The sequence below is a fragment of the Tenrec ecaudatus genome, chromosome 8 (genome assembly GCF_050624435.1).
Source record: "Tenrec ecaudatus isolate mTenEca1 chromosome 8, mTenEca1.hap1, whole genome shotgun sequence".
Lineage (NCBI taxonomy): Eukaryota > Metazoa > Chordata > Mammalia > Afrosoricida > Tenrecidae > Tenrec > Tenrec ecaudatus.
In genome coordinates, this window is record NC_134537.1 from 41,964,847 (window position 1) to 41,990,002 (window position 25,156).

Genomic DNA, 25,156 nt, shown 5'->3' on the forward strand with positions numbered 1-25,156 from the left:
AATCCAGCCGATACGACTACTGTTCGAATTTATACACCAACCACTAGAGCTCGTGGGAAGAATTCTGCCCCTGTCTTCTGTCTGAAATGGATCAAACTTGCGATCAAGCTGCACCAATAATTGCTGGCAATTGGAATACAAATGTTGGAAACACAGAGGAAGGAACCGTAGTTGGAAAATGTGGCCCTGGTAATAGAAACAAAGCTGGACATTGCACGATAGAATTTTCCCAAGACCAATGATTTCTTCAACAATAATTTTTCAACAACACAAAAGGGCTTCTCCAGACGGAATACATAGAAATCAAATTGACTCCATCCGTAGAAGGAGATGATGGAGAAGCTCACTATCAGCAGCTAAAATCCAGTCACGGACCAACTGTGGAACAGACCATCAATTATTCATATGCAAGTTCAAGTTGAAGCTGAAGAAACTTAGAATAGCTCCATGACAGCTAAAATACAACTTTGAGTCTATTCCACCTGAATTTTGAGACTATCTCAAGAACAAATCTTCTGCATTGAACCCTAGTGACAGAAGCTGTGGGATAATATCAAGAACATCATACATGAAGAAAGCAAAAGGTCATTTAAAAGACAGGGAAGAAAGATCAAAGTGGATGTCAGAAGAGGCTCTAAAACTTGCCCTTACCCGTAGGGTAGCTAAGGCAAATGGAAGAAATGATGAAACTTTAAAAAAAGATGAACAGAAAATTTCAAAGGGCAGCTGAGGACAATGAAGTAAAGTATTATAATGAAATGTGAAAATACCTAGCGTTGAACGTGCAAAAAAGGAAGAGCATGCTTAGCACATTTTAAGCTGAAAGAACTTAAGAAAAAAATTAAGCCTTGAGTTGCGGTATTGAAAGATTCCATAGGCAAAATAGTGAACGATGCAAGAAGGATCAAGTTAAAATGAAAATAATACACCGAGTCCCTGTACCCAAATAACTGGTTGGTGTCAACTCTTTCAAAAAGGAGCATATGACTGAGAACCAATGACACAAGGGAGGAAATCCAAGCTGCGCTGAAGACATGAGCCAAAAACGAGCCTTCAGGAATTGAAACTGAAATGTTTCAACAAGCTCATAAAGCACTCGCTTGCCTATGCTAAGAAATTGGGGAGACAGTTACCTGACCTTCTGACGGGAAGAGATCCATCTTTGTACCAATTTCAAAGAAAAGTGACTCGACAGAATGCTCAAATTAGAACAACACACAATTAGAATGTTTAGAACAAATGCATTTATATCACATGGAAGTAAATTTTTTCCTGAAGATCACCCAACAATGGTTGCAGCAACACAGTGACAGGAAGTTGCCAGAGAGTCAGACTATTCAGAAGAGGATGTGGAACAAGGAATCTCATTGCTGATGTTAGATGGATCTTGGCTGAAAGCAGAGAATACCAGAAAGATTTTTTATTGTGTTTTTTGACTATGCCAATAATAATAATAAGCTATGGCTAACTTTGAGAAGAATGGGAATCCCAAAAGTCTACATTGTGCTCATGCAGAACCTGTACATAGCTCAGTTGTGTGAAAAGAACAAGAGAATTCCCCATGGTTTGAAATCAGGAAGGTGTGCATCAGGGTTGTACCCGCTCACCCTACTTACTCAGTCTGTATGCTGAGCCAATCATCCGAGAAGCTGGATTGCACTATATGAAGAAGAATGCAGCATCAGGATTGGAAGCAGGCTTATTAACAACTTGTGATAGCAGATGACACAACCTTACTTGTCGAAAATGGGGGGACTTGAAGCACTTATTGATAAAAATCAAGGATTGCAGCCTTCTGTATGGATTGCAACTCAATGTAAAGGAAAACAACATTCTCACAGCTGGACCATCAGGTAGCATCCTGATGGATGGAGAAAAGATCGAAGTTGTCAAATATTCCATCTTGGTTGGCCCACGGGAAGCAGCAGTCAAGAGGTGGAGCAGCAGGTTGCATTGGGTAAATGTGCTGCACAGATCTCTTTCAGGTTTTAGAAAGCAAAGAGGTTACTTGGAGGACTAGGGTACACCTGACCCAAGTCATGATATTTTCAATGACCTCATCTGCATTGTGGTAGTTACTTAATCTCATGTCAACTTGAGGAGAAGAGTGAAGGGGTCGAGTCTAGTCTGTCAATCAGGTCATAGACTCATGATGTCTCCTTGTGGGTGTGGCCTTCTCATGAGGATTCTGGGAACTTCCTCTCTTTCTCCCTGGAGGTGGGACACACTCACGTTGCCTCACTTTCCTGTGGTTGAGGCACCCAGAGAGCTAGAGGAGCAACGTGGAGGCCCGCACCAGTGCTGAGATGCCTGCACCACCACTGGATCCACAAGATTTTCACCCACTGATCTATGATCTTCCTGCATTTGGCGTCATTGCACGTGCTGAGAGTCTGAAGAGGAATTTGTGGACTAGTATTGGACTTAAGGGTTAATATTGGACTTATGGATTTGATCGGGACCAGGCTGGGATGTTTTATTGAGGTATAATTACTTCCTGATATAAAGTTCTCTCTTACACATATATGAGTGTCAGTGAATTTGTTTCTCTAGTTAACACGGTCTAACACATGCATTGAATACAGAAGCTGGACATTGAATAAGGAAGACCAAAGAAGAGTTGTTGCAATTGAATTGTGGTTGTGGTGAAGAATTTTGAAAGTACAGGTGCTTGCTAAATGAACCAACAAACACAAATCTGTCTTGGAAGAAGTACGTCTAGATTGCTCCTTAGAAGTAAGGATGGTGATACGTCTTCTCACGTCCTGTGGACCTGTTGTCAGGGGAGACCAGTCCCTGGAGAAGGACATCATGCCTGGTAAAGTGGAGGGGCGGTGAAGAAGACCCTTGATGAGATGGATCGACAAAGGGGCACCAATGGGCTCACACATAAGAACAATTGTGAGGATGGGACAGGACTGGGCAGTGCTTCTTTCGGTTGTACATAGGGTCCATCTGGACCGGGGTCAACTGGCTGACACTGAACAACACATGCTTTAGTGCACTGAGTGTGGGTGGAGGTGAGTGTGTGTATATGTACATGCATACATATATGCATATGTCTACGTACATATATGTGTGTGTATCATCAAGTACTTTTGTTACACATACTGCTTTTTAAAAAAAATCATTTTATTGGGGGCTCGTACAATTGCACACTGCTTTTTTTAATGATAACCATTTTTGTCCAAATGGATTGAAAGGCAGTTATAGGTGCCTGCTTTATAAAAAAGAATGCTACCACATTTTTGAAGTCATATTGGTATGAAGCACAGAATGACCCAGCCTGGATTTGTTCATTCACTTACTTGATATTTATAGAATGCCTGTTTGGCCAAAGCTGCTTTGCTAGATTCTGAAACTATGAAAGCCAAGTAAGTGTTCTAGAATGAAGAAGGCGGCTTTGGGCATGGACTTCCGGAGTGGACAGAACAGGGAAACAAACTTGAAATAGGCTGTACCTGGGTGGTTCCCTCTAAGTGTTCTCAGGAGAGTCGTTCCTAAGATGCTCCTACAAACTGAAGAACTGGGACGGGATGGGCTGTCCTTCAGGCTAATGTGCTGTGTTTCTGGGCACCCCCATTGCTCCGGAAAATCCTCCTATTTGTTTTTAAAGTGCTCGGGTTACCTCAAGGCAACTGACGTGAGATGATCTCTTCCTGGGAAACAATGAGGACAAGTGTGGGAGAGGGGTGTGTACTCTATTACAGCTGCAGCTCCAGGGGCAGAAGCCCCACAGCTCCACCGTAGAAGTCCCTGGGTGATGCCAAGGGTTAATGTGCTTGAACCGCTAAACACATGGTTTCAGGTTCCAGTCCACCTAGTGGTGCCTCTGAAGAAAGGCCTGGTGATCTACACCTGAAAAAGCAGCCACTGAATCGAAATCCCTTTGGAGCACAGTTCCATCTGACACGCATGGGGTCGCCATGTGTTAGAACTGACTTGACAGCAGCTCGTTTCAGCTGTTGTCGGTGGGTTTGGGGTATGTTTCATTCTATCCGCAATGTCCAGAGGTGAGATCAAACCTGCTTTCTAGAAGTGAAGAAATTCTCCTTGCTATAAAAATATCTCATGGGATGCAGATTCCTGGGCCTATTTCAGACCTACTGGAGTCGGTTTTCTTGGGCAGGACCTGAGAACACACATCTTAAAACACTTGCTCCCCAAGTGAGTCTCTAAAGTGTCGCAAACACAAGGGGGAAGGCTGTGAGCTGATCGGAGTGTGAGGCTAGGTTTCTGTGTCGGCACAGGTAGTGGAAGGGGCAGTCCCAGACCGGAGCTGGACGTGCCGTGGGCTGCGGAGGCACTCATCCAAGTGGAGTCCAGTAAACTATAGCCGCAAGGCACACACCCATAGGTCCCACTGATGAGCTGGAGAAAAACACTTCCCACCGCCTTTGATTGAGACACCCAGACCACCTTGATGTATGTGCATGTGCGCGCATGTGCACACGTGTGTGCATTTGTAACCTGAGCACGTGCGTTTTGTCCTCTCTGCCTCTAACTGAAAGCTGCTGGTGGCATAGTGGTTATACATTAGGCTGCTAACTGCAAGGTCAGCAGTTTGAAACCACCAGCCAACCCAAGGGGAACGTCCCCCTACACCTGCCCCAAACTAGTCTCTCTAGTCTCATAAAGTGTCACGGTCTTGGAAACCCACCAGGGCCGCTCTCCCTGTCCTACAGGGTTGCTCTGAGCTCGCATCAACACAATGGCAGTGAGATTGCAGTTTATGGAGCCTTTAACTGAACCTCACCTGTGTCCCACCCCAATACCTACTTTCTCCCTGCCTTCTGCCTCACCTCTCTGGCTCCTGGGGCCCTATAACACATAACAATCCTTAAAAACTGACAGTATCGTTCTTACTGAGCCAGGCACGATGCTAAAAAAAATCCCAAAATGTGTGGCACCCCATTAAACGACTGGAAAACACTCCTAAAGGTCAACAAACAAATGATGTCTAGGCTTGTTGCTGTTTGTTGTTGTTTTGTTTTGCTCTGTCTTGTTTTTGTGCTTATGTTGTCTCTACATGCCCATCTAGATAAGATAGGTGGGATAAACAATCTGGAGGAGAAAACACAATGGGACCGATGGTTCGGGGGGGACATGGGATAGGGGAGGCAGGAGAAAGGAAGGGGGGGTGGTCAACAAACCCAGGGACAAGGGTACAACAAGTGATTTAAATCAGTGGCGAGGAGGGCATAGGATGCCTAATAGGGCTTGATCAAGGACAATGTAGCTAAGAAGAATTACTGAAACCCGAATGAAGGTCAAACATGATATAGGACAAGAGGAAAGTAAAAGGAAATCGAGGAAATAACTAGGAGGCAAAGGACATTTATAGAGGTCTAAATACAGGCATGTACATATGTAAACGTATTTATATATAACTATATGGAAATAGATCTATGTACGCATATTTATATGTTAAGTCTTAAAGTAGCAGATGGACATTGGGCCTCGACTCAAGTACTCCCTCAACACAAGAACACTTTGTTCTAATAACTTGGCTTTCTGCAATGCTCACCTTCCTGACATAATTGCTGAAGACAAAATAGGTGCATAAGCAAAATGGTGAAGAAAGATGGTAGTGCCTGGCTATCAAAAGATATATTGTCTGGAGTCTTAAAGGCTTGAAGATAAACAAGCAGCCACCTAGCTGAGGAGCAGACAAGCCCACATGGAAGAAGCACACCAGCCTGTGTGATCATGAGGTGTTGATGGGATCAGGTGTCAGGCATCAAAGACCCAGAATAAATAATCATATCAATGTGAATGAGGGGCAGTGTGGAGTGGAGTCTCCCAAAGTCCATCTATAGACAATTGGACATTCGCTTACAGAAGGGTCACAGTCAGGGTGCAGTATAGCACCAATGAACATACAACTTTCCTCTAGTTCTTGAATGCTTCCCCATTCCCCCCACTATCATGACCCCAAAACTACCTTACAAATCTGGCTAGACCAGAGCATGTACAGGGGTACACATAAGCGCTCGAAACACAGGGAATCCAGGACAGATAACCCCCTCAGGACCAGTAATGAGAGCAGCGATACCAGGAGGGGAAGGTAGGGGGAGAAAGGGGGCCTGGATCACCATGATCGATATATAACACCCTCCCAAGGGGACAGACAACAGAAGAGTGGGTGAAGGGAGACAGCGGTCGGTGTAAGACATTTTAAAAAGTTAATAAATTAACAAGGGTTCATGAGGGAGGGAGGTGGGGGAGAGAGGGAAAAATGAGCTGATACCAAGGGCTCAAGTAGAAGGAAAATGTTTTGAAAATGACAATGGCAATATATGTACAAATGTATGTGGCACAATGGATGGATGGGTGGATCGTGCTAAGAGCTGCAAGAGCCCCCAATAAAATAAAATGATTTACAAACAAACAACAACAAAACCCCAAAAGGAACCCCTTGCCGTCCAGCTGGTTCCACTCACGGCAGCTGCAGGTGTTGTGGAGTGGCGTGGCTCCATGGAGGCTCCTTGGCTGTCTTCTGGGCACACGCAGATCTTCGGGCCTGTCTGCCAGGATGCCGCTGCGGGGCTCATATTCATCACTGTAGGAGTCTCAGCGCAGGGCATTAGGTATTGTTATTTCTCCCATTCTACAGACGAGGGAACTGGGGCTCAGGGAAAGAAAGAAACTTGCTCCAGATTCCACAGGGATTAAGTTAGTAGAGTGGGATTTGAACTCAGCTCCCTGAGTAGCCATGCCTCAAGGTCCCGTGGAGGCCAGCCTAGAGTTTATCTTCTGCCCCCCACTCTTTACAGCAATGCATTGCAAGCCATGCCCCAGCGGCCCCATTACGTCCAGGCCCTGTTTTGAGTTCGATTGAAACCCAGCCACACTCGTTTGTTTATGTGCGGTCTGTGGCTATTTTTGAACTGGAATGGCAGAGGGGAGAAGTTATGACGAAGACCAGATGGCCCACACATTCTAAAATATTTACTATCTGTCCCCTTTTCAGAAAAGGTTTTCTACCTCTGCTTTAGGAGATGCTGATCTCTGCTCTTTCGGAAGATCCGGGACTTCAGGAACTCTGTACCTTTTTCAGCCATTTGAATCTGTCAGGAAATATCCATCATGAACGTGTCCCCTTGCTGCATGATGCACTTTTGCACCACGTGGACTTAGGCCCCAAACTAACTGCATTCTCCCCAAGTCCTCCCTCTGTCTCCAAACACACACAGGCCAGTTCCGGCAAACACATACCAGTGGCTCACCTGCCAGCTGTCCACCAGTTTCCCGTCTTTCCCCTGCCAGATGCATGCAGATAATGGGGCTGTGGTGCAGGATTTACCCGCTCTGACCTCTTCTAGCCAGTCTTTGTAACTCCCACCAAACGAATGGGGGCGGGCGGTGGGGCCCATTCACATTGGATGCATTTCCTTTTCTTGATGGGCCTGGTAAGAAAAGGTCGGGGGGGCGGACAATGCTGATAGGAGTATACATATGATTCATTTGTGAGTGATGGTTCCCAGGGATACTCGTGGGTGTGAAAACTTGGAATCTTAACACGGGGATTGGCCAGTTTTGCCATCCTTCTGGGTTTAAAATGAGACACTCAGAAGCAGGAGGTGGGGATTTTACTACCAAGGGGTTAAACGAGCCAGGCAAGGAGCTTGTCCTTTGGCCTCTGAGTTCACGGAACCTCCTCAATCCAGGACACAAAGCCGTGACACCAGAGGCATGGCGGAGAAGCTTGGGCAGTGAGGGCAACAGTACCAAGGGCCCTTGGCGGGACACTGGTCTTCTCAGGCCAGGCTGAGGGCCTTCCTGTGGAGTTGGGTGCCTCGAGGCATTTAGTCAGGGGAGCAACGCTTGCCAACCTGCAGGGTTAGAGTCAGGCCAACGTTACAGGAGCAGAGGCCCTTCTAAGCGTTCGTCAGAGGCTAAAAGACACAATGCCTGAGCAAGGCAGTTGCACAGGGTCTGAGAGAGGACTTCCTGCTGGTTTTCCTGACACCAAACAACTCCATCGTAAGCATTTCTGATCCTGAACATGTTAACTTTCCGAATAAGCACCTTCATTGTGGGTACGACCTGGGAGTTCTGCAGTAAATGTGCAAACCCAGCAGAGAAATAGAGTGCCATGGCTGGGAAGAATGGCTGGCATCCGAATTGCGGTGAAGGTTGGAGAGCAGAGGCCACCTCCTGCTCCTCTGCCTCATGGGAATCAGCCTTGGGCTCTTGTGGTAGTTACAAATTCTGTTGTCAACTTGAGACTATTAAGAGTAAGGGGGTGGAGTTTAGCCTGTCAATCAGGTCGCAGCTTGATGGCCTCATTGGAGGTGCCACAGAGATAAATAGCTCACTGGAGGCCAGGACCACTCTCTCTGCAGGACATTCCAGTTGACAAGACACATGGAGCTAGAGCCCTGGAACTGGAGGCGCCATGTGGAGACCCCTGCCAGCGCTGAGATGCTTCCACCAACACAGGATCCATAAGACTTTCCAACCACTGGCCCATTATCTTCCTACATTCGGTGTCATTGCATGTGTTGCGTGAGTCTGAAGACGCATTTATAGATTGGTATCGGGCATATGAGCTAATACCAGACTTATGGACTTGATCTGGACTAGCCTGTGATGTTTTCTCAATACACAATTACTCTTAGATATAAAGTTCTCTCTTGCACATTTGTAAGTGTCTATGAATTCGTTTCTCTAGTCACTCCGGACTAACAGAGCTCTTGAGTTTGAGTCCCCTTCCCATGTGAAGCCAGAGGAGATCAGACGCTGTCTCCACACTCCTTACGGGTTTGTACCAGGATATTCCATGTTGTCTTCTTATCTTTTCCGTCTCACGTCCTACAATCCAAATCCTGCCCTTCAGAGGCCCCTTGAATACATCTCCACTCGGATGTCTTGGAGTTACGTGAAATCCTTGTGACCTTCTCCCCACCTCCACCTTGGCTCCTGCCTCCTTATCCTACTGTCTCAGATCCTTCACGATGCACCGTTTGTTACCAGACCCTGTTTTCTCTTCCCATAAAGCTCTTTGGTTGTTCCCGTCCTCCTTCCCATCATCAGGTCCTCGGCCCAGGCCTTGGTCACCTCATGTCTGGATCAATACAGTAGCTTCAAAGTGGTCCCCCTACCTCTCTCTTTTCTCATATGCTCATTTTCAAATGCTGAGATTCAAAGAGAATCTAAGGTCCCTAGTATTTCCCCTGCCTTCCCTTTCCCACACTGTTACCCTGCACATGCTAGGTCTTCCCAGGGCTTTGCCTCTGTGCAATATTCCTCTCCGGATGTTGCCTGTTTTTCTTTGCTTGGAAATCTCCTATTCAAGGGACTCAGGAAACATTGCGAATATCACCTCCAGGACAGCTTTTCTCAGTGACCCCAGGCAGAATTCTCAATGCCCCTTGAACGTTCAGATCACAGTTCTGTAAATAACTTACGTCACATCCACTAAACCTGGAGGCTGGTCTAGGAGCTCCAAGCCGACCAGAGTGCCTTGGAAAACAGCCCCGTCAGGCTGCTTCTCAAAAAGCAGCCACGCTCTTCTCTGCCACACTCAGGCTGTCTTAAGTTGGGGTCCTCTCAACGGCCACTGGTCAAGAGTCCAGGCACCGGCCCTTGGGATCAGCTCCAACAGCAAGTCTAATCTCCAGCAGGAATGAGAATCATTATCCTGTTTAGTTTTCAAGACTCTCCACAACTTGACCTCCCTGTTACTCATGGCCAGTCCCTTCTCTGCTCCCCAGGACAGATGACAAGTTTCCTGCAGTTTGGCCAGGGATCCCCCAGCTGTAACGAGAAAGTCACACATCGTTAGGGGCCCATCTGTCCAGGCAAACAGGGGCCATTCGAGTCACCTTACTCACCCCTGATGTGCTCGCGGGGCTCCCTCCCCCACTGTTTGTCAGTTCTCCCCCTTCACTCCATTTTCCAAACCTGTCCATCCTGCCCCGCCCCGCCCACCTGGCCCATCCACCTCCTCACTCTGCGAGAACCCTCTGAGCCCTTCAGCCCCTGACCTGCCTCCTTAGTAGCTTTTGGCCCCTCCAGGCTACATCTTCTCCCACCCAGAACAGGGTGCTGGCTGATGAAAGAGGACCCTGAGCTTTGCTAGCAGAGCCCCTACACAGGCTGGACTTCCGTTGTCCCGGGAGCTCACAAAGACTGCTCCAGGTCTCCCTACAGACATCGCCTGGCAAGGCCTGAAGAAACAGCCTTTGGGGTGTGAGGCTCAGAGCAGCAGGGTTTGTTTTGATTGGGCGGGGAGGAAAAACTAGGGTGGGAACTTGTGGCCAGGGTCCCGCCTGTCTCTGCACCATGTGTGGACAGCAGCAGCTGCCTTTAACCCACGAATGACCCCATGTCGGTGGAAAACACCGTCTTGCATTTGCTGCCATGGTTAGCAGACATGCCGCCCCGTTTCTGGCGCCACACTCTGGTCAGAGGCTAGGCTAGTGCTGGTCCTCCTTGGGCTCTCTGTGGGCACACCCGCCAAGCCTTGAGGGGCCAGGCCTGTCTTGGAGGTCCCTTACAGCTCAAAAAATAAATTAATGATTTTCCCCCTATCATTCATGGAGACCATGTGTTCTCATATGCTTTGTGCCAAGGGCCACTTGGAAGTGACAGAACCCAGCATGGCCACATCTTCTCACTTGTTCACATGAGAAGGAGGAGAACAAAAAAAGGGGGAAGTGGAGGAGGAGGAGAAGAAGAAAAGACATTTAGAAACATTAAAAAATCATTTTATTGCGGGCTCTTACAGCTCTTATCACAATTCATCCATCCATCCAGTGTGTCAAGGGCATTTGTACATATGTTGCCATCAACATTTTCAAAATATTTTCTTTCTACTTGAGTCCTGGGTATCAGTTCATCCCCCACCCCCTCCGTCCTCGTGAATCCTTGATAATTTATAATTTTTTTTCATGTCTTACACCAACTACTATCTCCCTTCACCCACTCTTCTGTTGTGCATCCTCCTTGGAGGAGGTTACATGTTGATCATTGTGAACGGTTCCCTGTTCTGCCCCCCCCACCTTTCCCTTCCCCTCCGGATATCATTACTCTTATTATTGGTCCTGAGGGGTTTATCTGTCCTGGATTCCCTGTATTTCCAGCTCTTATCTGTATCAGTGTACATGCTCTGGTCTAACTGGATTTGCAAGGCAGAATTGGGGTCATGATAGTTGGAGGTGGGGAAGAAGCATTAAAGAACTAGAGGAAAGTTATATGTTTCATTGGTACTATACTGAACCCTGACTGGCTCATCTCTTCCTTGTGACCCTTCTGTAATGGGATGTCCAATTGTCTAAAGATGGGCTTTGGGTCTCCACTCTGCACTCCCCCTCACTTACATTGATATGATATTTTGTTCTGGGTTTTTGATGTCTGATACTGGATCCCATCAACTCCTCATGATTACACAGGCTGGTGTGCTTCTTTCATGTGGGTTTGGTTGCTTCTCATCTAGATTGCCACTTGCTTATCTTCAAGCCTTTAAGACCCCCAGACACTATATCTTTCGATAGCCAGGCACCATCAGCTTTTTTCATCACATTTGCTTATGCACCCATTTTGTCTTCAGCGATTGTGTCAGGAAGGTGAGCATCCCAGAAAGCCGGGTTATTAGGACAAAGTGTTCTTGTGTTGAGGGAGTACTTGAGTAGAGGCCCAATGTCCGTCTGCTACCTTAATACTTAATATGCAAATATATGTACATGGATCTATTTCCCTATTATCATATAAAATATATATACATATGCACACGCCTGTATTTAGACCTCTATAAATATCCTTTGCTTCCTAGTTCTCTCCTCTATTTCCTTTTATTTCCTCTTGTCCCACTATCATATTTGACATTCATTTGGCTTTTAGTAATTCCTCTTGGTTACATTGCATTTGATCAAACCCCACTAGGGATCCTATGCCCTCTTCGTCATCGATTTTAGATCATGTGTTGTTTGTTCCCTTGTCCCAGGGTTTGTTGGCATCCCCTTCCTTTCTCCTGCCTCCCCCTCTCTCATGTCCCCCCTATAACTATCGGTTCTGTTGTTTTTTCCTCTGGATTGCTTATCCCGCCTATCTTATCTAGATAGACATGCAAAAACAAAAAATAAGCACAAAAAGAAAACAAAACAACAAAAACCAAAAAGAATTTTTTAAAAAAGCCTATAAATAGTTCCAGGTCTGTTTGTTGACCTTTATGAGTTTTTACTGGTTGAGTCTGATGGGGTGCCATGCCCTGGCCTCAAAGTCTATTTTGGATATTTCTTGGGGACTTCATTGTATTGCTCCCCTTAAGGTTATGGCAGCACATCATAACCAAGCCAGGCAGTAATACCCCTAGAAAACATCACTGTTTGATAAGCCCCTCAGGACCAATAATGAGAGTAGTGACTCCTGGAGGGGAAGGGGAAGGGGAAGGTGGGGGGAGAAAGGGGAAACCAATCACAATGATCTGTTTATAACCCCTTCCCAGGGGGACAGAAAACAGAAAAGTGGGTGAAGGGAGACCTTGATCAGTGTAACATGAAAAATAATAAAAATAATAATGATTTATAAATTCCCAAGGGTTCATGAGGGAGGGAGAAAAAAATGAGGAGCTGATACCAAGGGCTCAAGCAGAAAGAAAATGTTTTGAGAATGATGATGGCAACAATGTACAAAGGTGCTTGACACAGTGGATGGATAGATGGATTGTGATAAGAGCTGTAAGAGCCCCCAATAAAATGATTTTTTTAAAAAGAATCACTACCAGAGATCTAAAAAAAAAGATAAGAAAAGAAAATATCCCCGTCCATAGTTTGCAGATGAGAAACTCGTGTTTGATTGAGGTTAATTAATTGATGTATGCAAAGGTATAGAGCTAGAGGACAGAGACAGCAGAATCGGGCCCCACGTGGTCAGCCTCTGCCACCAGGCTCCTTCCATGAGAACTTTCCGATTGGCCGTTTCTCAAGGGAAATTGTTTTATTGTTCTGATCCTAAAAGCAATCCATTAAAAAATACACAGAGTAAAAGAAAAAGTAGGGCATGCCTCCCAATGGCCACAGCAGCGCTTCAGCAATGGCCACATCTGGATGCAGCCCCAGGCAGGGACCGAAATCAGGGGCACCGTGCCCAGTGGAGGCTGTCCAGGCAGGAGCCGAGGGATACTGAACACAAACGGGCTCACGTCACATCATTCTGTTTAGGTAAAAATACAAGATACAGAACAGGTGAAATGAATCGGTGCAGAGAGAAATCAGGAGGGCGGCAGCCCACGGTGGAGGGCGGTGGAGGTGCGGGCAGAATGACGGGAAGGGAGCGGGAACATCTTCTCCAGGGAATGTCTGTTACCCCAGCATGTAGGGGCAGAGACGTGCACTGAGCTTGGCGCGGCGCACTGTGACCTGAGCCCTTTCGTTGAGTGTACATTATAGTGTTTGTTGTTTTTTTAATTTTGTTCAAATAGCTATCACAGCAACAATGACACTGCACATTTGAACTACTTTTCTGTGTCGGGTTCAATGGCACTGATTACATTCATTCATTGTCACGATCCATTTCCAAGGTTGCTTAGCGTCCTTGGAGGAAGCTCAGTGTCCCTGAGTAACGAGCTCCCTCCCCTCCCCCCCCATGTCCAGTCACCTGGGGTAACCACTAAGAAACCTTGGTTTCTTCTGGTTATTTCCCATAAGTGGGATCATGCAGTGATTTTAGCATCATATTTTCACAATCCCCGTGGCGGCATTTATCAGACTTTGATTTCTCTTTGTGACGGAAAGATAAGCCATATGTGTGTGGATTCCCCAAACCCAACCCTCTCCCGTCAAGTCCATTCTGGCTCTTAGCAAACCTACAGGGCAGCGCAGAACTGCCCCACTGTGTGCCCGAGGCGGAGCTTGTTGACAGCAGCAGACTGCCACACCTTCCTCCCGTGGAGTGGCTGGTGGGTTAGGGCTGCCAGCCTCTGGTGGGCAGCAAATGATTGAATCCCTGCTGTTTCCACTCTGGGCTACCGTGACGAACGCTGCATTGAACACACACACTGTCTGTTTGAGTCCTCACTCCCTATTCTTGGGTTTGGACCTACGAATGAGATCGTTGGTTATCTAGTAGTTCTCCACGTAACTGTTTGGGGCGCCACCATGCTGTTTTCTGCCCTGGCCACGCCGTTTTCCATTCCCACCAGCACTGAATGAGGGTTCCCGTGTCTCCATACCTTTGTCACAAGTACCTCATATGGTAACGAAAAGTTTTCATGAAACATTATGTGTGCATTTACAAAAAATTCAGACAACACAGAAAGAGACACATATTCCCAAGCAGATTTAAAATGGAAAAACGCGGGAATGTAAAAGTATCTTTCACAAACGCGGTTCTATGTTAAGAGCCAGTGGGAAAGAGAAAGAGAGGGAATTGGTGACTGAGTTGATTGGAAGAGAGATGTAAGTAGTGGAGGGGGGTGAGGGGAGGGACAGAAAGCAGAGGAATGAATGGGCTAGGGGGCGTCAGTAACCCAACGCAGGGGATGAAGAAAGGCGGAGGCAGAGACCCAGAAACAGCTCTGTGGAGGAGAAACCTGCAAATAGAAAGTGATGTAGAGCAAAGCCGACGGAATTGAGGGTCAACAGGCTATGGCAGAAGATAAAAAACTCCACCAGATTCACAGAGGGGGTGACTCAGGATAAGGGAGAGTGTGACTCAGAGGGGAAGGTTTGTCCATCACGCCTTGCTACTGACGGACATGGTGTGTGTAGAGGGAGCTATGATGTTTGAGAATCAGGGGAACTTTGTGACGACACTGTATTCCCATGTCAGGGCCTGCTGCTTGGAATATGCTCCACAAACGTGTGGAAAGAATGAATGATTGCACTAATGATTGAAGACTCAGACCCTCTGACCATGTGAGAACTTCACACTGGGCATCTACCTTCTTCTCAGGAGCCTTGGTCAGTTTGCCCAGTATCCTGGCATCCTAGGAATTTCCCTGCCTGCCCTGGGGAGGATGTTTGAGGGCGACTCGTTTTGCAAAATAAGACTGCTTTATCAGGAACCCGGTTGCGCCAGGGAATGTTCCTGGCTCGTCCACATTTACAGTGTGTAACTGATGTTATCAGCGGAATGTTGTTTGGAATGGAATGGTCCTTTTAGATGGGTAGACAAGAAATGGGAGGTCATTCGAGGACCCACCCCAAGCTGTGTAAGTTGGAATTCAGGGTTGCTGTACATGATGCTTGGGAGCCTGGCCAAGCAGTGAGCAACCCTTCCTCCCTGGAGGAGATCCCAGCTCACTTCCAGAGGGATTTGGGTGTTTACACCTTCACCTTGGCCCTCCAGGACAAACACCCCAGGAACCCTGCACCAGTGGGGTGATAAGAAGCAGCAGCAAGGACTCCCTAGGCTGAGGGTCCCCTCAGCACCCCCAAATGATGCTATTCCTGTAGCTCCAGAGAGGGGACAACCAGGCTTCTTTTGGAAGGTCAGTAGCAGAAGGAGTGTTTTCTTTCAGTTCTTGGTCATAATCCCAAGGCGCCATGCTTCCTGGGGCTCAGGACAAAACAATGCAAATGGAGCAAGTGTTCCTTCTATCGTACCCTGTGGGGTCAGTTGGGGTTGCTCAGCAGGGCCACCTGCAGATTCTTGATGCTTCTCTGGGCAGAGAAAAGAATCTAATGGATGTAGAGACTGGGGCTCTTCAGGGAGGAAGAGTCAGGAGAAGTCAGGAACCTTTGTTCTTGGTGGGAGGGAAAGCTATTGAGAGGCAGTATCCCAGCTGAGGTCTGGGATGTTGGATGGGGCTCAGCAGAGATGAGCACGTTGGGGGTCAGCAGATGCTGCTGGACACGTGACATTACTGGTGCATTTTCACCAATCTTGGGTCCTCGGCTGGGCTGAGCATTCTAAGGTGTTTCTTTTACTCTCCCCAACTATTTCTAAACGCCCTCATGTTCCCCGACACTTCTGATCTCCTGCACCAGGAGATCAGCAAACGACCAGGTCTCCTACTTTACAGAGAAACTGGAAACTTTGGAAAAACCTTTGGCCCTTGGATGCACCGCTCTCTCCTCAGTTACAGGTTCACCTCCCAAAGCAGCTGCTCCCTCCCGTGCTGAGGATCCCACATGGGCTCCTGCCTTCAGAAACAACCCTGCTGACCCTCTTGTCTTCCTTCTACCTTTGACCTGGCCTCGTGGACTCATCTGAGGATCCCACACGGGCTCCTGCCTTCAGAAACAACCCTGCTGACCCTCTTGTCTTCCTTCTACCTTTGACCTGGCCTCGTGGACTCATCCCATGTTCGAATTCTCTGACCACAAACAAGAAAAACTCCCAGCTCCTACATTGCCCCGGAGTTACTGGCCTAACTCATGCTTCCCCTGCAAAGCCAAGCTCCTTTGAAAATGGACCCCAACTAGGTCAGGCTCCTCACCGCCCACTCCTTGCTCAGTTGCGGCTTCTGCCCCTCGCTCCATTATTGTGGGCACTAGTGACTTCCATGTGGCTAAGACAAATGCATATTCTCAGGCTTCACCTTACTTGACCTTTCAGGATCAGTCCAAGCAGTTAGTCATCACTTCCTTCCCTTTGCCCTGGGGATGGAAACGGGGGCTCCTCCCACTTCTCGGTTTGCCACCCCATCTCCCATTGGGCCCATTTCTAGGCTCTACTCACTATGTCCCCTAAGTGATCTCAATCCCTGACAGGTAGAAGGTTTCCCAACCTATATCTTAAACTTGGATCTATCCTCTCAGCTCCAGGTCTACAAAGCCAAAGGCAGACCTGAAAACCTCCAAGGTACCCGAGGCCCAGCTGCAAAAGCAAGGCAGGGCTCTGAACCTCCCAGACTTGATTCTTGTATACAGCTCCCTGTCATCAGGACGTGTACCTCCAACCATTGCATCATGCAAAACAGGAGCTTAGGGAATCCTTGTTGTTCCCCCCACTCCCCACCTCTGTATGGTTCCATCAATACATCTTAAGGATTTGACCTGCTATAAATCACTCAATCCATCACCCTCATCCCAGGCTATCATTTCTTGCCTGGGCTCCAAACATCAGCTCTTTTCTATTTCTAAATCACGACCTGATGGTTTCTGATTTCAAATCATGTCACTCCACGCCTCATCCCATTTCTCCACCCCATATCACCCCACCTCGTTGACTTAAAAATCTTACAGTGACTACCTATTTATATATTATATATATTACATGCTATTTATCTATTATATATAATATGTGTTGTTTCCAGGTGCTGCCCTGTCGGCTCTGATTCATAGCGACTCTGTCCGACAGAACACGACACTGCCTCAACCTGTACCAGCTCCACAATTGGTCTCATGTTTGGGGTCGTCTGTGCAGCCACTGTGTCTGTCTATCTTGTTAAAAGTCTTCCTCTTGTTTGCTGCCTCCCTGCTTTACAGTGTACGGTCTCCCCTGACAACATGTCCCAAGTGCGTAAGATGAGATCTCGCCATCCTTGCCTCTAAGGAGCATTCTGGTTGTACTTCTTCCAAGACAGATCTATCTGTTCTTTTGGCAATCCATGGTCCTTTCAATAGTCTTCCTCATCGCCACAATTCAAATGCAGCCATTCTTTGTCTATCTTCTTTATTTGATGTTCAACTTTCACCTGCATGTGAGGTCATGGGAAAAACCGTGGCTGGGGTCAGGTGCATCCTAGTGTTCAAAGAATATCCTTGCTTCTCAACTCTCTAAAGAGGCCTTCTACAGCAGATTGACCCAATGCAATGCATCTTTTGGTGCCCTGACTGCTGCTTCCATGAAGACTGATGGTGGATCCAAGCAAGACAAAATCCTCGGCAACGTCAACCTTTCCTCCGTTCATCATGATGTTGTCTATTGGTTCAGTTGTGAGGACTTTAGTCTTCTCTACATTGAGTTGTAATCCATATTGACGGCTGCAATCTGTGATCTTCATCAGCCAGTCTTCCTCACTTTCAGTAAGCAAGGCTGTGTATTCTGTATATTAAAGGCTGTTAATAAGCCTTCCTCTAATCCTGATGTTGCATTTTTCTTCATATAACCTAGTTTCTCTGAGTATTATTTATATATATAAATGACTATACAAGACCAAAAGCTCACTGCCACTGAACTGATTCTGACTCATAGTGACCCTTCAGGACAGGTAGATCTACCCCCCACAGGTTTCCAAACCTTGTAACTCTTTATGGGAGTTGAAAATCTCATCTTTCTCCCTTGGAGAAGCTGGTGACTTCTAACGGCGAATCTGGCAGTTAGCAGCCCAGAACACAACCACTATGCTACCCAGGGTTCATAACTATAAAGCGCCTATATATTTAAAAAAATCAGAACCGAAAGCAAAACTCTTTAAAGTGGCCTGCTAGAGTCTGCCTGATCTGTCTGCTGTCAAAATCTCGTGTCATCTCCCTCTGTTCGTCTGGGTGCTTTAAAGAAACAAGTCCACAGAAACTCATGTAAAAGAGAGAGTTTTATTTAAAAGTTAAGTGCACATCAAGAAAACATCCCAACCCAGTGCTGCCCAAGCCCACAAGTCCAACATTAACCCATATGTCTGACACCAATCCACAAAATCCTCCTTCATCTCACAAAACACACACTATGATGCCGACTGCAGGAGGAAAGCCGAATCAGTGAATGTGTAAGCATCTTAGCGCTGGCAGGGGTCTCCACACGGCTGTTCCAGCACCCAGGACTGCATCGGGGTAGGTCCATATGGCTTCTCCTCAGGAGTGTCTTGCAGGGAACTGGTTAAGGCAGGGGCACCCTGGTCTGACCATCAGAAAGCAAGAGAGACCCACGAATGCGAAAGGCAAGGGTCATCAAGCCATTCATGCCTCTGCCCTTTAATTAATCCCACATGTGTTTATTGGCCAGGTTGGCACAATAAACGAACTCTATTATCCTCCATACTGTTTTTTGCCCTCTGGGCTCATCACACCTGCTTACTTTGGTTCTATTTATTCCAATGCACCTGCTTCAGGGCCTTTGCACACACACTCTTCTTTGCCTCCCTAATGGCCTACACACCCAGTTTTCAGACCTTGGCTCAAAGTCACATCCACAGAGCATGAACAAACAGCCTTTGCCTTCAGGATCATCTCTACAGCCACAAGTTTACGTTTATGCTCTTTTGATGACTGCCCGCCCCTTCCAAACCTTTACACTTTTTAAGGTCAGGCACTCACCTCGAATCCAGCAGAGTGCCTGTCACAGGACAACTAAAAAACTCACTGCTATCGAGTCAATGCCAACTCATAGTGACCCATAGGACAAGGTAGAACTGCCCCTGTGGGTGTCTAAGACTGTGATTCTTTACAGGAGTAGAAAGCTTTGTCTTTCTCCTGTGGAGACACTGGTTTCAACTGGTGGTTTCAAACTGCTGACCTTGTGGTTAGCAGCCCAACGTATAACCACTACACCACCAGGGCCCCTTGAAGAACAACTCCTTAGTAAGCATTTGTTGAATGATCAGATAAAAGGGAAATCCCTATGTGGAGTTCTGTGGATACAAAGAGGGATAAAGCACACAGTTGGGCAGCTCGCAGCCTGCAGTGGGCAGACAAGCAGATGAGAGGGTGAGTATGCCGGCCACCGCCACCCAGAGACGCGGGCAGGCTCCCTGGAGAAGACAGTGATGGCTGGGCCTGCTGCACCCAATTCAGGTGTTGGTCAAAATGATCACTCAGCTCTCAGAGTACCTAATGACCAGAACCCTGGGGTTCCTGGATCACCACTGGGATGTCGTCACCAGTATATCTCAGCCATGGCAGTGCCACCACTGACTGCACTGCCAGGGCCCTGCAAGGCCTCCTTCTCAGGAGCTGGGCACACTTAGTGCCAGCTCAGAACATGGTGGTATCCACGGCTCAATCAGAACGCCTTGCACAACACTCCCATCAGGTCGCGTCCCTGGTATCTTCAGACTGGGACGGGGCTCTCCTCATGTCCTTGATGATTCTCTCCCGCTGTCAGGGAGTTCGGGAGACTGAGGTCTACAGAGATCACTTGACTTGACCAAGAAACAAGAATGGTTTAGGAACAGAACCCAAAGCTTGGAGAGAACCCAAGGCTCTCACCACAGGGCCGCCAGCCAGGCCAGGCAAGGGGCAGTGGAGGACTCCTTGGGCTGAGGACACGTTGCAGCAGGAGCCGGACTGGCTTGTTTACTTAAGCAGGGGAAGGACATTTCATCAATTCTGGGACTCCCGGAATGATAAAGTAGATGGGCCCGGAGATCATCTGATTCACACCCCTCCCCTTGCTTCACAAAGGAGGAAGCTGAGGCCAGGGAGAAGACGCTCCTTTCTCTACTCTTTGAATGTCAAGTGGTACAGCAGAGATGGTTAGCTTTCTCTCCAAATCCCTATTTCCTAGCCTTCTCTGTGGCTCGAGGAGACATGTGACCATGTCCCCACCAGTGGACCGTAAGAGGAATTGAGGTCTGCACTTGCAGGCCTGGCCTGTCAAAACCTCCCACATACTCATACCTCCAGGCTCTCCCCCTTCTGGCTGATCTGGATGTCAACACCCAGACCGACTTTGGAAGAGACCCGTCAGAGAATGGCAGAGCCACCTTAAGGTGACTCCCCGAAGGGCTGTGAGAAGAGCCATTGCATTCCCATAAACAGCAGCCTACCACTAATACGTGAAGACTGTCAAATATCTATGGGACAAGGCTGCTGCACCGTGGGGTTTCCTTGTTACTCTAAGTGTTAGTCCGGGTAGACGAGAGACACAAATCCAGAGGTACTCATGTGTGTGTAAGAGAGAACTTTCTATCAAAGATCAATTGTACATTAAGAAAACATTCCAGCCCGGTCCAGATCAAGTTCATAAGTTCAATATTAGCCCACATGTCTATACTAGTCCATTAAATTCCTCTCGAGACTCATGCAATACATGCAATGATGCAGAATGCAGGAAGATCACAGGCCAGTGGGTGGACAGTCTTGTGGATCCAGTGGTGGTGGACGCATCTCTGAGCTGGCTTGGGTCTCCATGTCGCTTCTCCAGCTCCTGGGTCCTGGCTGCCATCAGCATAGCTCCATGTGACTTGTCAGCAGGAAGACAAAGCAAAGAGTCTGAGTGTATCCGTTTTCCAGTGAGCTATTTAACTCTGTGGCGCCTCCGAATGAGGTCCTCAAGCTGAGACCTGATCGACAGGCTAGACTCCACCCCTCCACAAGTTGACCAGAGATTTTGTAACTGCCACACCCTGTCCCATGGGTTGCTCTCATTCAAAAACACTCTCTGCCATTGAGTGGATTCTGACTCATCATGATCCCATAGGACTGCCCCTGTGGGTTTCTGAGAAGGTAACTTCAGGGGAATACAAAGTCTCCTCTTTCTGATTGGAGAGGCTGATGGTTTCAAACTGCTGACCTTACAGTTAGGAGCCCAACGCGTAACCACTACGTCGACACGGTTCCTATAGGGTCGCTCTGAGTCAGAAATGACTCGACGGCGGTGAGAGCTGAGATGCCACCTGCTTTCTCCGGTCCTCTCCGAGATGGAAAGATGCCGGGACCCACCCTCACCACCCTTCATCTTCTTCCTAGCTTCTCCACGTGCCTCTTCCTGTCGCGCTCAGGTGAAGCCCAGTGTGCACTCAGTCATTTCTTCTAGAAGATTAGAGAGAGAGCAGGTGGTATCTTCATGCTTGCTCCATAGGCCTTGGCAGTGAAGACAGATTCTCTAGGGGAGCTCTAAATACCAGGGTCAGATTACCCATGAAACAAACGAAGCATAGGTTTACTTGTACTTACTTGCTAGTCAATCGTGAACAATTTCGCATTTCTCCCCGTGTCGAAGGCTCTGCTTCTAAGCAGGTCCACAGCCATTTCTCTCCCCAGCCCACAGCACCTTCCTACGGAGTCAGAGCGTCTTTTCGAATTTACAATCCTGACATGGAAGGAGTAGCCAGAGTAGAAAGGAAGCACAAGTAAGGGTGTGCTTGCCTTGCTTCCTGGGGACTCGGTTCCCGTGAGATACAAGGTAAATCTATAAAGGTCACGAAGTCATTAAACTTGCTGGATGCCGATGAGGCAACTAACTGGGTGGTGTGAGACTTTCTCTGTTAAGGGACGGAGCAGCCGTGATCAGGGCTTGTCCTCTGAGCCCAGCGTCTCAGCCTGCTGGGGCTTGTCTGGCTGGGTCTGGGCAGCTGTACAAATCTGCCTGTTAATATGCGAATAGGGTCCAGAGAAGCTGGGTGGGGGCCATGAGAGCCAACTGAGTTACTTACAGGGGGATGATTGTTTGGCACTTTCTTGGCGAGACCTGGAGATTCCATGGGAGAGCCCTGGGAAGTCGCGTCTGTGTTGAGTGAAGTCTTTTCAAAAGAAAATGAAAGCAAATCTTCCCTCCTCTTTCCCTTGTGTAAGATAAGCTTGTTTATACAGAGCATCCTTTATGCTCCTTGCCAGTGACACACAGGGTGTCTACCGAGTCTCGAGAAAGTGGCCCTCCAGTCCACCTGCAGCTGCCCTGGACACCCAGAGCTGCTCGTCCCCCAGGAGAGCTACAGACCGCCACAGAGAGGGTCAGAGAAATGGGGTGGAGAGGCAGGCCATACTCATTTTCCTGAACAGTTAGGGATCAGACAGGGGTCTTCAACAGAACTGACAAATTTCCCAAGATGCTCCAATGTTCATGGAGACATTCAGTCATTGCAAATTCTAAGCTAGGGGAGCAGAAGTCGTGAAGTCACATGGCCGTTCAAAGACATGCCCTTGAATTTTTAGCTTTAGAACAGTGAGCAAGTTATATTCCCAGCTTGAACCCATAAAAAAAACCCTAAACTCACTGCCATCCTGTCGATTCTGACTCCTAGTGATCCTCTAGGATAGGGTAGAGCTGCCCCCCAGCTAAACGCCTCATCTTTCTCCATCAGGGCAGCTGGTGATTTTGAACTGTTGACCTTGCAGTTAGTAGCACAACCCATAAGTCATCACAAATTATCCTGATGCCCGGAGGAGCCTCCTTTATTGTCATCTAAGGAGCCCTGTAGGAGCAGTGGGTTAAGTGTTGGGCTGCTAACCCCAAAGCCAGCAGTTCAAACTCACCAGTCTGCTCCTGTGAAGGTCGACAGCCTGGAGACCCTATGGTGCCGTTTCTCTCTGTCTCAGAGAGTCCCCATGGATCAGTATCCACTTGGTAGCAGTGGGATTTGGGATTATTTTTACATACAAGTGAAGGGAATTGTAGCTCTAAACTTTAGACATTTTGTTATTATTATTATTTTCCTGGGGGACGGGGTGGGGAATCGGTACGCGGATGGAACGTTATTTGCCAATAACATTTGCTTATCCCGACTCTTTGACTCTCTTCCCTGAAGGCTTCGGTGTATCATGCAGCGTTCTGCGCACATCCTTTTGTTTTATTTTGCCTGGGCAGTCCCTTCCTGATCACGATTTTGCCTGAGTTCAGCTCTCTTTCCCCAGAGGCATGTCTGGGTGCCCTGGTGGCATCACACAATTCAGGCTGGAAAGGCTTCAGTGGAGAAGGCTCCTGGGGTGGATGAGCGTGAGTGAGGTGAGGGCCTTGGCGCGGGGCGCGGGGCGCGGGGGTGGTGCAGCAGGGTTGTGTGGTGGGCGATGCTCATCCGAGGGAACCCGTGCCACTGACGTCTTTCTCCGGCCATCACGTCGCCCGTCCTGCGTCTCTCGGACTCTGGGTGTTCAGCGAGTTGGGAACTTCTGGGTCTTCCTTCGGAAGGCTGGACTTGCCTTTTCCAAAAAGCACGGCCCTTCTATGGAAGCGGGATGGGGTGGGGCGAGGCGAGGGACAAAAGTTGCTCCGCGGCCGCACGCTCGCGGGCTGGCCGACCTGCGGGGCGCCGGCCCCCGCCCCCTTCCTGCCCTCTCCCCGCCCCCGGCCGGCGGGTGATGTCAACCCGAGGAGGAGCCACCCGCCCGGCGACCCGCCCGGCGAATTAGCATGTAGCGGCGCCGCGGGCCGCCGCCGGCCGCCCTCCCGCGGGTCCCGACAACTTTAGAGGCGGGGACGGCGCGCGGCCGCACTCGGCTCACTTCCCGGCCCGCGCGGCACCCGTGCCCGCACCCTCGCTCCGCGCCGGGCATGTGAGCGCGGGCCGTGCCCAGACCATGGCCTCGCCGCCGCCGCCGCCACTGCTGCTGCTGCTGCTGCTGCTCCTGCTGCCCGCCACCCCCGGGGCCCGGGGCCAGTCGCCCGGCCCGGCCCGCCGCGAGCACAGCGGGGCGCCCCCGGGGGGCACGGGGCTGCGGCGGCCACCCGAGCCCGGTCCCGAGCGCGCGCCGCCGCCGCGCGGGGAAAGCCGCGCGCCCGCGACCCCCGGCCCCGGGCAGCCGCCCCCAGGGCCGGGCGCCGCAACACGGCGGGGACCCTCGGGCCGGGTCCCCGGGAGCGCGAGAGCTGGTGAGTGAGAGCGGAGAACGGGGGTCGCCGCGGGCGGGGCTGCTTCCCCTGCCTAGGCCCCTCTGCGCTGGTGGGGGGCTCCGGGTGGGACAGCGTCGAGCCGGACAGCGGATTTCCCAGAAGCGGTCTCTAGTGACAGCCCCGGGGGTGTGCCCAACCCGACGGCCCCCCACCCCGTGAAAGAAAACTTAGGACCCCTGGGGTGCCTCGCCTCGCCTCACACACCTCCCCTTTAAAAAACAAACAAATAAAAGCAAAAGCGAGCTTCCTAAGCATGCCCCCCACATCCGAGGTGCTAACGCGGGCAGTGCATCCCCCAGTCCGTCGTTCTTTTTTACTTTAGATACAAAACTGTCCTTTCCAGGCACAGAGCTTGACTTTCAAAGACAAATGACTGATTTCCAAGAGAGTTCCAGCGCTAGGGAACGAACAAAGGGAGGCCGTTTCCAACAAGCCCTCTTCCCGGGTCCATTGAGTTTTTTCCCCTACTGGTCCCCTCTCCTAGCGGAGTCCCTGGGAGTGGAGGGTTCAGGCAAACGGGCAGGGGCCTTCCCTGGAGGTCGCCTCCGCCTGCCCCACCCCACAGAGGGGACCCACCGCTTGGCCACAGGACGTTCTTGGCCAATGCTGCCTCTGGGTGGGAAGAAAATGCCAAGGTCGGCATGGAATTTTCACCATAACAACATTGTGACCTTGGAGATGCCCCCACTCCGGGGTCTCAATTTCTCCATCTGTGAAGTGGAAGTGATGCTCCCAGTCCCTCCTGGCTTCCTAGTGAAGGGGGAGTGACAAAATGAAA

At 49.1% G+C, this 25,156-nt stretch overlaps 1 protein-coding gene across 3 annotated transcripts in view; it reads left to right on the plus strand.

Annotated features, from left to right (window-relative positions):
* The first annotated feature begins 23,905 nt into the window (after window positions 1-23,905).
* HEG1 (heart development protein with EGF like domains 1) overlaps window positions 23,906-25,156 on the plus strand; it is a 105,033-nt gene continuing 103,782 nt past the window's right edge. The window contains exon 1 of one of the 3 annotated variants that reach the window (XM_075556309.1): window positions 23,906-24,357. In XM_075556309.1, coding sequence (XP_075412424.1) covers window positions 24,066-24,357 — 292 coding nt within the window. In that variant the 5' untranslated portion in view covers window positions 23,906-24,065. The remainder of the gene's footprint in view (window positions 24,358-25,156) is intronic. The other 2 variants (XM_075556306.1, XM_075556308.1) reach the window with 2 other exon arrangements.